General features: G+C 61.3%; 1 protein-coding gene across 4 annotated transcripts; it reads left to right on the forward strand.

The window, feature by feature from the left end:
* The first annotated feature begins 361 nt into the window (after nucleotides 1–361).
* On the forward strand, nucleotides 362–16,612 carry ZBTB7B (zinc finger and BTB domain containing 7B). 4 transcript variants are annotated; one of them, XM_057557756.1, is made up of 4 exons: nucleotides 362–500; nucleotides 911–1,011; nucleotides 12,750–13,915; nucleotides 14,307–16,612. In XM_057557756.1, the coding sequence occupies exons 3-4, from the start codon at nucleotides 12,756–12,758 to the stop codon at nucleotides 14,770–14,772; spliced, it is 1,626 nt and encodes a 541-aa protein (XP_057413739.1). In that variant the 5' UTR covers nucleotides 362–500; nucleotides 911–1,011; nucleotides 12,750–12,755; the 3' UTR covers nucleotides 14,773–16,612. The 4 variants fall into 4 exon arrangements, with proteins under 4 accessions (XP_057413739.1, XP_057413731.1, XP_057413738.1 ...); XM_057557748.1 differs by lacking the exon at nucleotides 362–500 and adding an exon at nucleotides 696–753; XM_057557755.1 differs by lacking the exon at nucleotides 362–500 and adding an exon at nucleotides 708–736.
* The last annotated feature ends 18 nt before the right edge of the window (nucleotides 16,613–16,630 follow it).

A 16,630-nucleotide genomic window follows, 5' to 3' on the forward strand; every position in this document is an offset into this window, starting at 1 on the left:
CGCCTAGCCCCCACCTAGTGTATCTTTAACCTCCTCATACCCTTCCCTCCCGAGGTGCTGACCCTACGGAAGCCCCTCTTGTAGGAGTGGGAGCCCTTGATGGGGGTGCTCGGTTCCCCGGCCGCTGCGGACACTGCCCCCTCCTCTTCCCCTCCTCCAGGTTTCGGGCCAGCCCCTCGGCTCCGCCCCCTCCCTGGCCGAACGCAAGGCGGGACCCACTTGGGATGGGCGGGTGTTCAGGCCAATGGGCGGGCCGAGAGGTGGAGTGCAGTGGGCGGGACAGAGTAGCGGCGGAGGGCTGGATGGGGGTCGGGGGCGGAGCTCGAGTTAAGGTGGACTGGGAGAGATAGGGGCTAGAGAAAGAGAGAGAGAGAGAGAGAGAGAGGGAGAGAAGGAGGAGGAGAAGGAGGAAAGGGACCGCGGCAGGTGAAGGGAGAAAGAGAGAGAGAGAAGGAAAGAAGGAAGGAAAAGAGGAGGGTGGGAAAAGCTCGGAGAGCAAAGTAAGAGCTTGGAATAAGAGAGCGAAAAAGGAGGGAGGGATCCATCTGCGCCCTGCAGAGACTGGCTGGACCAAGGGGTTGAAGTTTATGTCCTTATTGGGCGGAGGGAGGGGGGCCTGGGGGGGCGGGTGAAAAACCAGGAAGTGACAGAGGGTGTTGCTAAGGGTTGGGAGGGGGAGTTTGGGGGGTGGCAGGGGGCGGGGGGAGGGATGGGGGGAAAGCAAGCAGGAGGACAGGTGAGACAGCAGGACAGGTGAGGCGGGCCCTGAGGGGGGGGCGGGTGGGAGCCAGGTGAATGTACGGTTCTCAGCGGCCGAGGGGGGGGCGGGCGGCAGGAGGAGGCAGAGGGCTGCGGAGGAGGAGCCCCCCAGCAGAGAGCGGCGAGCCACTGACCGCGGCCTTCTGACCAGGACCGGAGCAGGGCCCCAAGCCCCCGGGCCTGGCGGGGGACGCGCCTCTCCCCACACCCGGAGCCTCAGCAGCTCCAGCCAGAGGACCCAAAGGCAGAGAGGTGAGTGTACCCCACTTTTGTCTCCTGGCTAGAGGTCCCCCATACTCGAGACTGCTGCAGTGTCCTTCGTCCGTCCTGTAAGTGGGTTCCCCCCACACACACACACGCACGCAGACCAGATTCCCACCACTCCCCTTCCCCGTGCCTTCCCAACACTCCGGGTCTTTGGAATTGATTTTAACTGGGAGGAAAGGTAGAGAAGGAACTACAGCCGCCCCCAACCCAGGGCGGAGGGTCCCCAGAAACTTTCTCTGCACTTCTGGGATCAGACAGACTGGCGGCTCCGGGATGGAGAGAGGGTGAGGCGGCACTGAGCGCTCCCCCAGTCTCCTTCGTGACTTTAGGGGGAGACCCCGACCCGTCCGAGTTGAGGGAATGGAAACGCTGACGGATTCTAACTAGGACAACGCTCCCCCCCCAACTCCGCGCCCCCTGGCGCGGTGGGTTGGACCCGGGCCAGTTGCATGGGGGGTGGGGGGAGCACAGGAGGAGCCGCGGCTTGGGGGAAAGTTACCGGCTGGACTATTCGGTTTCTTGCGCTTCCAGAGTCGCGCTCTCTCGCCGGTAGTGGGACTCAGCGACAACCTCCGAGCGACATAGAACGACCCCTCTCTCCTCCTCCCCTCAATCCCACTCTCTTCGTTCAGGCTCCAGTACCGCCGCCACCTTTTCAAAGCCAGCTCCGGCCCCCAGAGCCCAAGAGCGAGGGTGGGCGACTGGGAAGAATTCTACCTACTACCCGTCCCCCCACAGGCGCCGGCGCACCTGCCCCTACCCGGAGTGGGGGTCGCTACTGTGTTGTTGTAGAACCTACTCTGAGCGCCGCTGGCAGAGGGCTGCCATTCAAAGGGGTGGGGGGCGCTGCTTTCAATTTCTAGCTTTCTCTCTCTCCTCCCACCCCACCCCAAGTAAGAGAGCGACGTGTCCCGGCCAGAGCGAGGGGGGGCCGGGAGTGGGGGGGCGGCGTGGGCAGCGGGTTGTGCCCGGACACGTGCCTGCCCAGGCGCCCCGGCCCTGCTGGTGTTTGGAGAGAGGGCGGGTCCCCTGCCCCCCGCCCCGCACAACCCCCACGTATCAAAGGGCGGCTGAGACGTGGTGAGACCTCGGGGCGCCCTGGGGGGCGGGGGGCGGGGAGCCTGGGTCCGGAGCAGGGGAGGGGCAGAGGCGCGGGTGCTAGCTGACCCACAGGAAACGAGCGCTGCTGACCTAGTTTGGGACACCGGAAGTGGGTGCTGGGGAGAGGGGGAGACCAGCAGGCTGTCCTGGCTTCCGGGCCAGGTGGAGGGCGTTCTTGAATTGACCCCCACCCGAGTGCCTTGGAGACCCTTAGCTGCAGCTGAGAATGGGAATGAGTCAGCGCAGCTATTCCGCCTTCCCCCAACTTATTCCTGGAGGAGGGAGACAGTTTATCAAGGGGCAGGGGGAGCCAGATTGGGCGGTGAGGGGTTAAATCAGGATGGGAACTCTGTTTCCTGAGGTTGCATGTGTGTAGGGGGGTGAGACCTGGATGATTATGGGGTTGCCTCCTGCTCCCCCCCCCCCACACACCAGCTGGTTTGGTCACCCCTGTACCCTCCTGGCACTGCTGGGAGAGCTGGCATGGAGTGGGCATCAGGTTGGGAGGGGAGAGTGGGCATATGGAGTGTTGTGCTGGGCTGGAGAGGGACATATTTGTGACTGAGTTTGGGTAACACTTAGTGTTCCTCCTTAGTGGTGACTGGGGAGAAAGGCAGGGGGCTCCCCCTGGAGCAGCTGATGAAACAAGAAGAAATCTCTGTCAGTGCCTCCTGTCCCTGGCCCCCGGGACCCCGGCTCCCCCAGCGTGCCTCTGTTACATGGTTGCTGTGGGCACCACACAATCTGCTGGCACCCCCAGACACTGTCCCCTCCCTTGGGTACCACACCCCCCAACCTTAGCACAGGGGTCAGGAAGGGGTTAATACCACCCGAAGGGGGCTCTGGGGAAGAAAGAAGGCAGTGCCCACTAGGCTCAGGTGTCAAGGAGAGAGACCTGCTCTAATGGGGCACTCTCATCACTGCTCAGCTCTGGCTGACATGGACCCCAGGGACTGGGAGACAGGTGCTGACCTCTTCCCCCTTCCCCATGGTGCCCCCTGGCACCCAGGGCCCCCAGCTCCTCCTTGGCCTAGTGCCTGCCCCGGGAGGGCGCGGCGGGCAGCGGGGGCTGGGCTAACAATGCACCATCGGGCCCTTTGTGTGCTTGCACTTGGCACCCTGGGGAAGGGTGGGGGAGGGGGCCCAGCGGGCATGGGGGGCGGAGCGCCTCTGGGGTGGGGACAGTGAAGGCTGGGGGAGAAAAGCAGAGAATGAAAGCAGGTGGGGAGGAAAGGGAAGTAGGTCAGATAGGGTGCTGGCCCCTCATTCCAAGTCAAGGCCTAGAGAAACAGCCCCTGATCCTATGGCTGCCCAGATGGCATCATGCTGCCTGAGGCACAGCCTAGTACTGGGCATTTGGGGTCAGAAGTCACTGCCCAGGGGACTGGTCAGATGGAGGAGGCCTGGCCTGGTACTGCCCCCTTCTTGGTGGCTAAGAGACCCAGTTCTGGCCTAAGGCCGAGGTCCCAAGACGGGTAGTGAATGGGCTCCAGGCAGGGCACTGCCCTCTGATAGAAGCCTCTGGGCCTGCTTTGGGGCTTCCTGCCTCCAGCCTGCTTGGTTCCCTGACCTTCCGAGAGTTAAGACTGCCCTGCCACCAGGCCTTGGGGCCTATGCCTGTTTTGGCCTAGGACTGAAGAGGAGGGTGGGGGAGGAAGGTGGGGACAAGCAGACGGATAGGACCCTGGCATGGGGTGTGCCTGCCCTGGCCTCTTCCCCCTCCTTCTGCTGAGTAAACTCGTGAGTAAACTTGACGTTTTGCCCGGACAGTTTGAAGTTGCCTCGCCGCCCCCCCCCCCCACCAGTCCTGCCAACACACAGGCGGCCAGGAGCCAAGGCGGGCCTGGGGGACTGGGGGGAAGGGGTAAGAAATACTGTTGCCCACCATCAAAGGCCTTGGAGAGGCAAGAATGACCCACCACCCAGCCAGACCCAGGTCTTGGCAAGAATCTTGGCTGGGGCCTATAAGCATCTGTCCCAGAACCTTGGGGAGCCCAGGGAAAGTGGCCTGGAAGCAGAGCCTCTGCCCACTTCTGACCTCCACCCCCACTAAGAAAAGGCACCCAGCTGCCATCTGGTCCCCTGAGTTGCCACCGTTAATGTTCACAGGCTGCCTGGCACAAGGGGAAAAGCTACCTTTAGCAAATTCCACAGGGACACTAGGAAGGGCTGCCCTCTTCATTCTGTCCCACAGCCTGGGATGGGTGGGAGGCTGGTGGCCTTCCTTGGCATCTTAGCCCTCTCTTCACTGAGGCCTCCCAGTTGCCATGGCCTCAGCCCTAGAGGATGGCATCCTCATTTGCCAGCACAATTCCTTGACCTCATACCTGGGCCTAACCCCATACATGTCTCCCTCCACCATACCCATCAGGCCTGGCCCTAACCTCCCCCAACCCCTTCCTTTTCCTGCTAGCATCCTAGAACCTAGTCAGCTTTCAGAGCTCTCCAGCCAGCAGATACCTGTGACAGATCCGGGAGTTGAGGGTGCCCTAGACAAAAGACGGCTGGTGGCAGGTAAACGGAGTCACCGACCCCCACAAACACACCAGTCTACTGTTACTTGACATCACTAATTCCTCTTATGCCTCCCCAGGCCACCAGAATGGTGCCGAGGCCCAGCAGGGGGAAATGCCTTCCCAGTCCCTGCTGAGCCTCGGAGTGGGGCTCCACCAGGCCCTTGCTTTCGACCTCATGTCTCTGGCTTCAGTTTCCTTCCTGTTTCCACCACTCCCCCCAACTCCTCCCCACCCATATGCCCCTTTCAACAGACATCCTCTCCTCCTTCCTTCCTCCTTTCCTCCCCCTTTGCCTGGGAGCAGGGGTCCTCTCCCCCTACCATGGACCTCCTGCCTTGTACCTCTTCTAAACACAGTCCGCTTGGAGATTCATAACCAAGTCCTCTGCTCTGCCCTCCCCACCACATCAACAAGGCTCTGGGGAAGAGGAGAGCATTGGGCTTCTCAAGGGAACTACAGCTCCCAAGGTACATGCAAAGCAATTGTGGTGCATACTGGGAGTTGTAGTCCTCCTTGATTTCTCAATTTGGTTAAGTCTGGAAATTTTTCTGGATGGGACTAAAAGTGGACTGGGATGATTTGGAATGTGGGGACCCTCTGCATCCCCCCACCTTGTCCTCACCATCTTGTTCACACATGACACCATGTACCCATGATTGACATCCATCCCCCCAGCTGAGACATGCTACCCATTCTCACCTGAGGGCCCCACCCAAGAGATGCCCACACCCTGCCCTGCTGCCCCTGGCAGGGGTGAAATGGAGGGGCCCCATGAACTCCCTCCCTGCCCCCTGCCCTCTAGGCTGGTTCCCTCCCTTTATGGGGATCAAAGGGCAGAGAGCAGCCCCACCCCACTCCCTCACAGGCTGCAGGCACTAGGGCACTCAGGAATATCAGGGACTTTGGTGCCCAAGCAAATGCTTGGGCAGGGGGAATGCCGGGAGGCCGGTGCCTGGTGGCAGGGAGAGACACTAGCCCCCACCTTGGGGAGTGGAACCTTCAATAACTGCTCATCAAGCTGTCCATAGCCCCCTGGGCTCTCTTTGTGTAGGACCTAACCCGTGCGCTGCCTCTTGAGGAGATGGCTTGAGAACAGGGTCTTGTGCCTTATCTGTAGGACCTAAGGGCCTGGGCCCGCCTAGCTGGCACCAAGGCACAGGGGTGACCCTCCCCCACCCGAGGCCCACAGTTGGCATGGGGCGCTGGGAGCCAGGGGGGTAGGAGGGAGAGGAGGGCAGGACTGCCAGCATCCTGGTGGGTAGGTGCCAACCGGGCCGGGAGCTGGTGAGGGGCAGCAGGCCAGAGGCATTGAGCCAGCAGCTGTTGGGGGGAAAGGGGAGGGGATATTTTAGGGGGCATTTCTGTGGTGCCCCCTCCCAGCCCAGTAGGACTTGGGATGGCCTAGTGTCTGGGGGACCTAGGGCACGCCTCGTTCCAGGAATAAGAGACCCCAGAAGCTGTTTAAGTGGAACTTTGTGGCCCACCCATCTCTGGGCTCAGAGCCCTCCTGAGTTACCCCTCAGGCCCAGGCGGGTCCCACCCAACCGGCCAGGGTGGCAGCAGCTTACGCAAGGGGTGGGGCTAGCCGCTTCCCAGCAGATGCCCCCTCCTGGCTCCTTCCTCTTTCGGTGCCCACAGTTCCCCCCATCTGTCCACCCCCCTCAGGCCAGCTCTGTCCCCCTGATCCTCCTGGCCATTGGGGGCTGGCACAAGTGCTGCCCCCTGGCCTGGTTGGCAGGGGCTGGTGCCTGGGCAAGGAACTGTGGTATGTGAGTGGGTTTGGGGTGAGGCATGGGGAGGGCGGGGTGCTGCCTTGCCCAGCCCCTGAGGGCCCCAGCCCAGTACAGAGAGGGGAGAATTCGGCCAGCTCCCAGGGGTGCTGAGGGACCTACTGGGGTCTGGAGGGCCTCCCTGTGTTCCCCTATTATACCATATGCCCTGAGGGGCTGGGACCTAGGCACCTGTCACCCCTGGCACTGACTGTCCAGGGTTCCCCTCCTCCCTCTTCTGGCCACTGCTGCCTCCTGTCCCCTCCCCTCCCTTCTTCCTTCTCCTGGTCCCACCTCCAGCAGCCTCTCCCATTGCTCCTCCTCACCTCTGTCCTCCTGGACTGTCCCAGCTCCTACCTTTCCTACTGCTCACCTTTTTCCCCTTTTAGGGCTGAGAAAGGACGGGCCAGGGTGGGTACAGCTGGGGCTTCGGGCACCACAGGCAGAGACTCTAGGCCCTCTCCCACGCTGCCAGCCCTCTGGTAACCCCTCCCTCCATCTGGGGGGAGGGGGGACAGCACCCAGAGGGTTAAGGCTGTAGGGGGGAGGGGCTGGGCCAAGTCGTGGGCGGCCCCTTTGAAGGAGGGAGCTGGAGCGGGGAACAGCCACCCTACCTCCCCCCCAGCCCGGCCCTCCCCCACCCCTCCCAACCTGCTCCCCCCAGGGGCCAAGAGGAGTTGCCGGCAAGGCCCCTCAGCGTTCAGGTGAGTAGGCCACACTCTGGCTTGGGAGATCAGGCCCCAGGGGAGGCTTGGAGGCCTAGAATTGGCCAAGGGTCAGAGAGGGACTGAAAAACAGGCTAGGAAGAGGGTGTCTGAACTTCACAGGGGGCGGTTTAGGAACTGAGGGGCTGAGGAGCTGGAGCCTGGAGAAGCTTCTGTGTCTGGGGGACCCAGGAGGACAGGAGAGCAGAAGAAGGGGCCTACGGGAGCCGAGGGGTTGCTGGGCCAGGACAGGAGGTTGGACAGGCTGGCAGGGAGCCGGGCTCCGGGGATCGGGCCGGGGTGTCCTCTGGGGCTGGGGGGCTCAGGTTTCTGCTGGCGGCTTGGCGGGTGTGGGGTTACCAGCCGGCTCGGTTACCCAGCCAGAGACGCTAGGCTGGGGGGAGGGGGTGGGCACAGGGCAGACCCTGGCACCCTGTGTGGTCTCCTCAGGCTCTAAGGGTATCTGGCAGTGCTCCGGCAGACCCCCGCTGGGAACCCTGATGACCAGGGTCTGTCCAAGTGCACAGTTGCCTGGCCTAGGGTGGGCAGCCTCTGGGGAAAGTCCAGCAGCTCCAGGGCTGGAAATTCTGACGGGCAGAGAGGCCTAGGCTGTCCCCCTCACCCCACCCCACATCCGCTCTCACTGTACCACCCCCCCATCTTCCCCAACTGTCCCCCGAATTTTGGCCCTGTGCTTCATCCAAAATGGGGCCGTGGGTACCTTAAATGTGACCATCTCATGGCAAGACCAGGCCTTGGAGGGCAGGCCTGGCATCTTGATTTAATTCCTCTGCCCCTCTCCACGCTGCGCCTGCCTGGGGAGAAGAGAAGGGATGCTCGGAGCAAGGCGAAATGGAGGAAGTGAGGAGGCTTGAGGGAGAGAGCCAAAAGGGAAAAGAAAAGAGAGGTAGGGATGATTCCTCAGAGGCCTAGGGACATAGACGCGGTACAGAGGAAGCGGGAGCCTCGCAAGGGCTGAAGGAAGGAAAGCAAAGGATGAGTCGCGGAGAGGGGAGACAAGGGTCCGAGAAGGCAGTAAGGGGACAGGAAGAGGACAAGGAAAGGGGCCAAGAGTGGAGAGGGCCTTGTTCCCAAAGGACAAGAGGGGAGGGCTGGGGAAGACGGAGTTGCCCCCATTCCTTCCTCCGCCATCTTTTATCTCCCTCAGATTTCCCCTGATGCGGCCCGAGAGGCTGTGGACTAGGGCAGTTGTCATGGAAAGAAAATGTGGGGGGACACTGAGGTCTCCCTCCTGTCAGGAGCTGAAGCACCAGGAATTGGGGATTTTGAGGGAGGAGAGGCTTAACCCCCACGGCACCGGGAAGCAGCCAACTCCCCTTGCCTCCTTCCCCCTTCGTGGCTTGCGGTCTCTCTTCCCCGCCTCGGCCCCCAGGAAGTGTGAGTGCCGGGGGTGGTGAGGTTAGGAGGGGGAAGCGGCCTATGGGGGATGGGGAAGGCATGTACTAGCTTGGAGGGGCTGGGGTGGGGAGGGAAGGGCTCCATAAATGCCTAGGGCATCCCTGGGCCAAAGGCCTCTCCTTCGAAGCCATTCCAATCCTCAGGGGGATTCACCTCAACCCCTCACCCTGACTTCCCAACTGGGCAGGCCAGATGGCTTCAGCCCTTGGGCCTCAGAGGCCCTAAGAAGGGGTGAGAGAAGCTGGGGAACTAGGATTCCTGGGTCCCTGAGGACTTTGGACTGGCTGTCCTATTTCCCCACCCCCCTGGTCCAGCCACAGGCCAAAGCCCTGGCTTCGTGCAAACTTAGCTCCAAAAAAACAGGAAGAGAACCTGAGGCTGGAGTTGGGGTGGGGGTTGGGGGGGCAGAAAGGAGAAAGGAGTAAGGGCGAAGGGTGGCCGGCCAAGATGGGAAGAGTGGCAGGCCTCTCCATCACCCTGGCAGGAGGTGTCACAGCCTGGTCCTCATCCTCCCTCACCCCAGGTTGCTACACCTGGAGAGGACTGGCCAGGTCCCTCTCAGGCTCTCTTGCAGAGCCCAGAGGTGGGGGCCTCCAAGCCTGGGGAGGGGTGGCTCTCTGTGCCTGTGTCTCAGGCCCATATCTATTTTCTCCGTCGCTAATCCTGTTTCCGCCTGCTGCCCCCCACACTAAGCCTTACTCCCCTAATCCCCAGGGTGTGGGGAAGGGGGGCCAGCTTTATTCAGCTGCCCCGTTCAGGGCCTCATATCCCAGCTCTTCAGCTGGCTCGAGCCGGCAGTGTTGGCCCTGGTGCCCCCAGCCCTGCACTGGACACTGCCGGAGGTCAGCACCTGGAAAGAGTTCCAGCCTCCTTTTCCTTCCCATGCCAGGGCCAGTGCCCTCTACCTTTTGGTTTCTTGGTGGTGGACACACCTTGGCAGGTGCCCTTGGGCACTGAGGGGTAGGTGATAGGGGCTCCCACCTTTGCCCCCTCCCACCTGTCTAACCCCAAAGTCTTCCCCCCACCAAAGATGGGGCAAGCTTGACTCAGGGCCCAGTTTCAAGAGAGCTGCCCACCGGCTTGGCCGGTCTAGCAGGCCTGACAGTGAGGGGAGCCTGGGGGGGGGGATGGCGGGAAACGGGGGAGAGATGGGGTGGGGCCCCCAGTTCTTCCCCCTACCAGGCAAACAGACCAAACAGACCTTGCCTGGCTCCCTGGCACAGCTGCCCCCCCCAGCCACCACACACGCCCATGCCCACAAGGTCTTAGCAAGAGGGGGCATGCCAGGCTGGGTGGGGACACTCATGGGCGTCGGGGGGCTGGGCCCTCTGGGATACAGATGTGGGAAGGGTGCCCAAGGTGGGGTGGGCATCCTGGCACCAGTGCCCCACCCCGGCAGAAAGAAGGGGGAGGCCTCCACCCCACCAACCCCTCCCAGATGATGGGGCTAGGAGTATCCCCTTGGCCTGGTTGGCACCAGCCTAGTTCCAGGTGGCACCTAAGTTAGCATGAGTGCCAGAGCCCTGGGTAAGGGCTAGGGGAGTTTCCCAGAAGCTAGAGAACCATGTGAACACCTCCCCTTCCCACGTGTGTCCTCTGCCTCTCCCCTCCTTCATTGGTACCTCGTGGCCACGGGGTTAGGCCCAAGGGGTTAAACACCCACCCCTGCCCAAGCCCTGAGTGAGTTGCATCCTGAACCAGCCAGAGCCTGTGACCTGACAGCGGGGTCAGCCAATCAGCGCCCCCGCCACACCAAGTTGCCTCGGAGACGGCCCTGGGGTGGGAGAAGGGAGGCGGGCTTAGCAGCGGGAATGGGTGGGGTGTGGAGGGAAGGAGGGAGAGGGACGGGGTTAGCCACGTGCCTGCGGGTGCCCAGCTCCGGGCCAATGGACATCGAGGACAGCCCCACCCATCCCCCTCAGGAGGGACAGGATTTGCTTGGGCCCAGGAGGGAGCCCACTGCTGCTTGAGTGGCCACTGCTGCTGCCCACCCGGTTTTGTTTGTTTCTAAGTCCTGGGGCCATTTGCCTCTTGTACTATTTGTAAAGTACAGGTAGGAGAACCAAAGGAAACTGGGAGTGCTCCCAGACTGCTTGGCCCCCAGGGAGAGAAGTGATTTGGGGACTTAAGGTGGGAAGGGGTGGGCTATCTAAGGGTGTCTGGCTGTGGCTTATGAGCCACATGGGTGCTGCTCACTCATGGCTTCCGCGCAGGCGTTCTGGTGCTGGGACAGGGAGGCAGGCAGAAACAATGCAGTTCTTGTGTCCTCAAGAGGAAACCTGTAGCCCTTGACTCCTCCAACCCCCCCCCCCAAAATCTTCCCCATCAATGGCCAAGACTGAGCAGCTGTTGGGAGTGGCAGAGAAGACACTTGACAAAATGTCAGTGGGACTTGCCCTAAGGATCATCTAGGTCAGTATTTAATTTTACAGATGAGGAAACAGGCCTCCTCAGGAAAGGAAGTGACTGGTCCAAGGTCATGTAGCTAGTAGTAACCTGACTCCTTGGGGTGATTTGAGGGAGGGAGACAGACTTGTTTCCCAGCAGAGACCATCTGTATAGTGGAATCCGCCTTCAGGTGAGGCCTTGTTTCTCCTTGCCAAGGCCAGAACATTTATTGAGCCCCTACTGTGTGTGTTAGGCATTGTGCCACCCATGGTCTCATTTAACCTTCACCACAGCCCGAGGAGTCAGGTAGAATGATCCCATATTAGAGATGAGGAAAGAGGTCCAGAGATTAAATCACTTGTTTAAGGTCACAGAGCTAATCAGCCGCAGACTGAGGATTCAAACTCAAGCCTGGATGACTCCAGAGCCCAGCTCTTTCCAGGCCCCAACTCTGTCTCCAGTTGCTCCAGACCCACCAAATGTCAGGGCTGAAGGGCTGAGCCCTTGGGGCTTCCATTCCCACCCCCTCCTTGTACAGTGAGGAAATTGAAGCACAGAGAGAAATGACTTGCCCAAGGTCATTCAGCAAGATAGTAGCAGAATACTTATAAAGATGTTAAATAATAATAATAAATAAATAAATTCTAATGGTATGGTTAAAAAAAAAAAGATAGTAGCAGAGCCAGGACTTAAACCAGATCTCCTCACTTCCAGGCCAGACTCCCTCTACTACCCCTCCCCTCCCCTCCACCAGCCTCAGGATTGCTGGCAGCTCTGCACCTTCTGTGGCTCTGCCTTGGAGGGGAAAGCATAGAGGGTGAAAGATGGTCCTCTGGAGAGGGGGGACTCTCCTGACTGGATGGGAATGGGGAGGGAGAGGTGGTGGTGGTAGCCCAGTGGGGGAGGGGTGGGACTGGAACTTGGCCTATTGGCAGTGGGAGAGGGGGCGGGGACGATGCTTATCGGTGCGGGGCAGGAAGCACCCGCGCCAGCCAGCGACACCCCAGCAAAGGGTGGCTGCTCCTTGGCCCCATGGGGGAGGGGAGGATGTGGGGGGAGGGATGCTGGGAGCTGTGTTTCCCTTTTGGCCTCTAGAAGGGGGGATCTAGAAGGGGAGATGAACTTTTAGTGGGTGGGGAAGGAGGAGGAGGAGGGTGCTGGGAAGCCACCTCTCAGGTTTGCATAGTGTTTTACTGTACACCAAATGCTTTAGGGAGATAACATAAGTTAAAGCACCTGACCTTGCCTTGAACAGTCCTTGGCGCAATGTGAATCTGAACTCTCTCATTGGCCTCTCTCTGGGCTGAGAGGAGGTTCCATCACAAAGACTGTTACCCCACTTTTCAGATGACTGAGGCTGGCTGCCAGAGCCACCCAGAGTCCTTCAGCCAGTTCTTCATGAAGCCTGAACCAGAACCCAGGCATCCTTTCTCCCAGTCCAGTGCTTCTTCCAAAGGGATGGGGAATGGGGCAGGTGAAGCAGACGGGTCTCTAGGAAAGGCCAGAAAGGCAGGGCTCCTGCTCTCACAGAGGCAGAACAGTGCACAGTGGTTAGGAACACGGACTCTGGGCCCATCGCCTGGCTTTGAACCTGTTCTGCACTTAACATAGAAAGTTGCTTCACCTGTCTGCACCTCAGGTTCCTGTCTGTGAAATGAATGATAACTGTTACTCTAGAAGGTTGTGGAAGATGAAGTGGGTGTAAAGTACTTAGAAGACCATCTAAGTAGTCTGTAGTCACCTGGCCAACGTTGGTATGTATTCCTTCCCTGGACCACCTTGCAGGGCTGAGCGCTCTTAACCTCCCTCTCTACTTGACTCTGCAGGAGAAGATGGGGAGCCCCGAGGATGACCTGATCGGGATTCCATTCCCAGACCACAGCAGTGAGCTCCTGAGCTGCCTCAATGAGCAGCGCCAGCTGGGACACCTATGTGACCTCACCATCCGGACACAGGGCCTTGAATACCGCACCCACCGGGCTGTGCTGGCTGCCTGCAGCCACTACTTCAAGAAGCTCTTCACTGAGGGCGGTGGCGGGGCGGTCCTGAGCGCTGGGGGCGGCGGGGTGGCTGCCGGGGGAGCAGGGGCCGGCGTGTGTGAGCTGGACTTTGTGGGGCCGGAGGCGCTGGGTGCCCTGCTCGAGTTTGCCTATACAGCCACACTGACCACCAGCAGCGCCAACATGCCGGCAGTGCTCCAGGCTGCGCGGCTGCTGGAGATCCCGTGTGTCATCGCTGCCTGCATGGAGATTCTGCAGGGCAGCGGACTAGAAGCTCCCAGCCCTGACGAGGACGACTGTGAGCGAGCTCGCCAGTACCTGGAGGCCTTCGTCACAGCCACGGCTTCAGCCTCGGGAGTTCCCAACGGTGAAGACAGCCCTCCACAGGTGCCCCTCCCACCGCCGCCGCCGCCCCCTCGGCCTGTCGCCCGCCGCAGCCGCAAGCCCCGAAAAGCTTTCCTGCAGACCAAGGGGGCCCGGGCAAACCACCTAGTGCCTGAAGTGCCCACAGTGCCCACCCATCCCTTGACCTACGAGGAGGAGGAGGAGGCGGCAGGCAGAGTGAGCAGCAGCGGGGGCAGTAGGCTGGGGGACAGCTACAGCCCTCCCACAGGGACTGCCTCACCCCATGAGGGGCCCCTGAGCTATGAGGCCTATGAGGGTGAGGAAGAAGAGGAGGAGCTGGCATATCCCCCCGCCTATGGGCTGGCGCAGGGTGGCGGGCCCCCGCTGTCCCCAGAGGAGCTGGGCTCAGATGAGGATGCCATCGATCCTGACCTGATGGCCTACCTGAGTTCCCTACACCAGGACGCCCTGGCACCAGGCCTAGATGGCCAGGACAAGCTAGTGCGCAAACGCCGCTCCCAGATGCCCCAGGAGTGCCCGGTCTGCCACAAGATTATCCACGGGGCTGGCAAACTGCCACGCCACATGAGGACCCATACGGGTGAGAAGCCCTTCGCCTGTGAAGTCTGCGGCGTCCGTTTCACCCGGTGAGCACCAGTGGGGAAGGGGTGCAGCAGGGGCCATGTCGAGGGGGAGGGAGAAAGGGATTATGAGACCCGAGGTGTGGAGGCAGGTGATCCTGGAGGGGATGGAGTGGTGATGCCCAGGGTGAGAAGAGAGACCTGGATAGGGAGACCAGGAGAAAGAAAGTCAAGGGAGGTAGGTCTGGGGCATGAAAGATTTGGCTGTGCTGGAGGCAGAGTGGGTGGTGGCCAGGCCCAGTTAAGCTGCGGGCAAGTCAGCAAGGGTCTCCTGGGGCAGTAATAGGGAAACAAATGGTGGGGGACGGGAGTGGGACAAGGCCTGGGAACCTGGCCAGGATGACCCAGGGATCGCATCCTGAACGGTTTCCTTGCCCCTCCCCCCTGCCTGTGCCAGGAATGACAAGCTGAAGATCCACATGAGGAAGCACACAGGAGAGCGCCCCTACTCATGCTCGCACTGCCCAGCCCGCTTCCTGCACAGCTATGACCTCAAGAACCACATGCACCTGCACACAGGGGACCGGCCCTATGAGTGCCACCTGTGCCACAAGGCTTTCGCCAAGGAGGACCACCTGCAGCGCCACCTTAAAGGCCAGAACTGCCTGGAGGTGCGCACCCGGCGGCGCCGCAAGGACGATGCGCCCCCTCACTACCCCCCGCCCTCTGCCGCCACCCCGACCCCTGCTGGCCTCGACCTCTCCAATGGCCACTTGGACAACTTCCGACTCTCTCTGGCTCGATTCTGGGAGGAGCCAGCCCCTACTGGGCCCCCAGTCTCCACCCCGGGGCCCCCTGATGACGATGAGGAGGAGGGGGCACCCACCACACCTCAGGCTGAAGGTGCCATGGAGTCCTCTTAAAGAGGGACGAGTGGCCGAGCTGGAGCAGCACGGGGCCGGGACGCCCATGCTGAGCAGCGGGAGTGTGCAGCAGAGACGGCGCTGGGGTCCGGGCACTGAGCCTCCCTGGCATCGGAAATTGGGCCCTTCCCTCAGAGCTCTCATTCCAGTTCCAAGCTGAGAAGGTTTTGGGGCAGAGGCTCCCCAGATTGGGGTGCTCTCCCAAGGAGTGATACATACGATATTATGTATATATTTACAGCTCCATTGTAAAGGTGGGGTCCCTGTCCCCAGCTGCTCCTGGGGAGTAGAAGCAATAATGTATTTCTGATTTGTGGGGTCCCTCTTCGGCTATGCGGGTTTCTAGGGGGTGGGGGGCTTGGGACCAAAGCCTTGCCCTGCCCCCATGCCCCTTGGGGTTTTGGCTGTGTAAGGGGGTGAAGGACTGCCCCTCCCTTTCGAGACCCCTCCTTCCTGGTTTCTGTTCCCTTTTCCTGGCAGTGAATTATGCAAAGGGGGGCGGCAAAGGAAGGGTAAGTGGGGGAAAGCAAGGTAGAAGCTTGAAAGACTGGGGGACTGGGCCTGTAAGGAAGGAGCCATCCTAGTCCCCCTCCGCCCTGCTCCCAGCGCTGAGTCATGGGGTCCTGGAGAAGGGGGCGGGGTGGCCTGATTGGTTCGCCCGCCCCTGGGGGCAGCGGGAGGGGCCCCGCCCAACTACGGGAGCTGCTGCTGGTTCTCCTCCCCTCCCCTCCCCTCCCGAGTCGCTGGGCAGGGAATGTCTTGTTCCCGCCGCTCCCTCCCCGGGGCCAGAGGGCAGGGCGGGCCGGGCGGTGGCCTACCCTCTTCTCCTCCTCCCCGCCCAGGTGCAAGCCGGAGCCGCCGACACCGGTGCCGCCCCTGACTCACGCCGCCCCCGGGCTGGCGCGGTGCAGGGTGTGGGACAGGGTGAGGGGTTGGGGGGAGCCTTGCGGAGAACGGGCGAGCCGGCGCCATCTGGCGGCCGTGCCCTGCGCGGGCGAGCGCCCCTGGCGGCCACTTCCAGCGAGCCGTCTTCTCTCAACCTCCACCACCCCAGCTGGTGAGCGGCGCCCCCTTGCCAAGGCCGGGGCAAATAGCTTCTTTCTTGGCCGCAAGGAAAGTGGGCTGCGGACCTGTGGGAAAGGGATCCTTTCCCCAGACCCTTGCCAGCCGGGCTTCCTGTTGGGTCGGGGAGAGTAATCCCCTCACTCTACCCTTAGGATTGAATCCACCCCTGGTCTGTACATAGCCTTTTCTGTTGGTCTTGTTGAAATCTAGTTTCAGATTTTTAACTACCCAATTCTGCTGGGGGTGGGGGTATCTCCTCCCCACCTTCCTCGCTGGGTGCTGGACCCCATTCTGCCTGGGCTCTGCCTTGCACTATTTCCCCTCCCTGGCCTGGCGGCTCCTCCCCCTCCTTAAAAGGGGCAGGTTCAGGGGCCCGGTGCTCTCCCTCCCCCCACCCCATGCACCCCCATGCCCATTTGCACAGCTGCCCAGGTACCCCCAATAGTGGGGGGGGTCACAGGGAGGGGGTAGCGGGACCAGTCCTTGTATCTATTTAAAAAGTGATGATGTAATATATTGGGGTAGAGGGAGGTCGGGTTGCCCTGGGCCTCATCTTAGCATTTCAGGTGATGGGAGAGCCCAGGGCTGAGGAGACCTGGGGCCTAGCCCCAGGGAGTGAGGACAATGTGGCCTCCCCCCTCCCCCCTTGCGGCTTCTCCACTCAGTGCCTTACGGGGTGGGGGGGGAGGCAATCCCCCCTCTCCTGTTCCCCTCCCCTTGCCCTGACCCCCACCTCGGGTGTAAGTGACAGGAAGAAATAATAATTTAAGATTCACACTTGTGTCCACCTTTG

This window comes from Balaenoptera acutorostrata, chromosome 1, assembly GCF_949987535.1.
Source record: "Balaenoptera acutorostrata chromosome 1, mBalAcu1.1, whole genome shotgun sequence".
NCBI classification, from domain to species: domain Eukaryota; kingdom Metazoa; phylum Chordata; class Mammalia; order Artiodactyla; family Balaenopteridae; genus Balaenoptera; species Balaenoptera acutorostrata.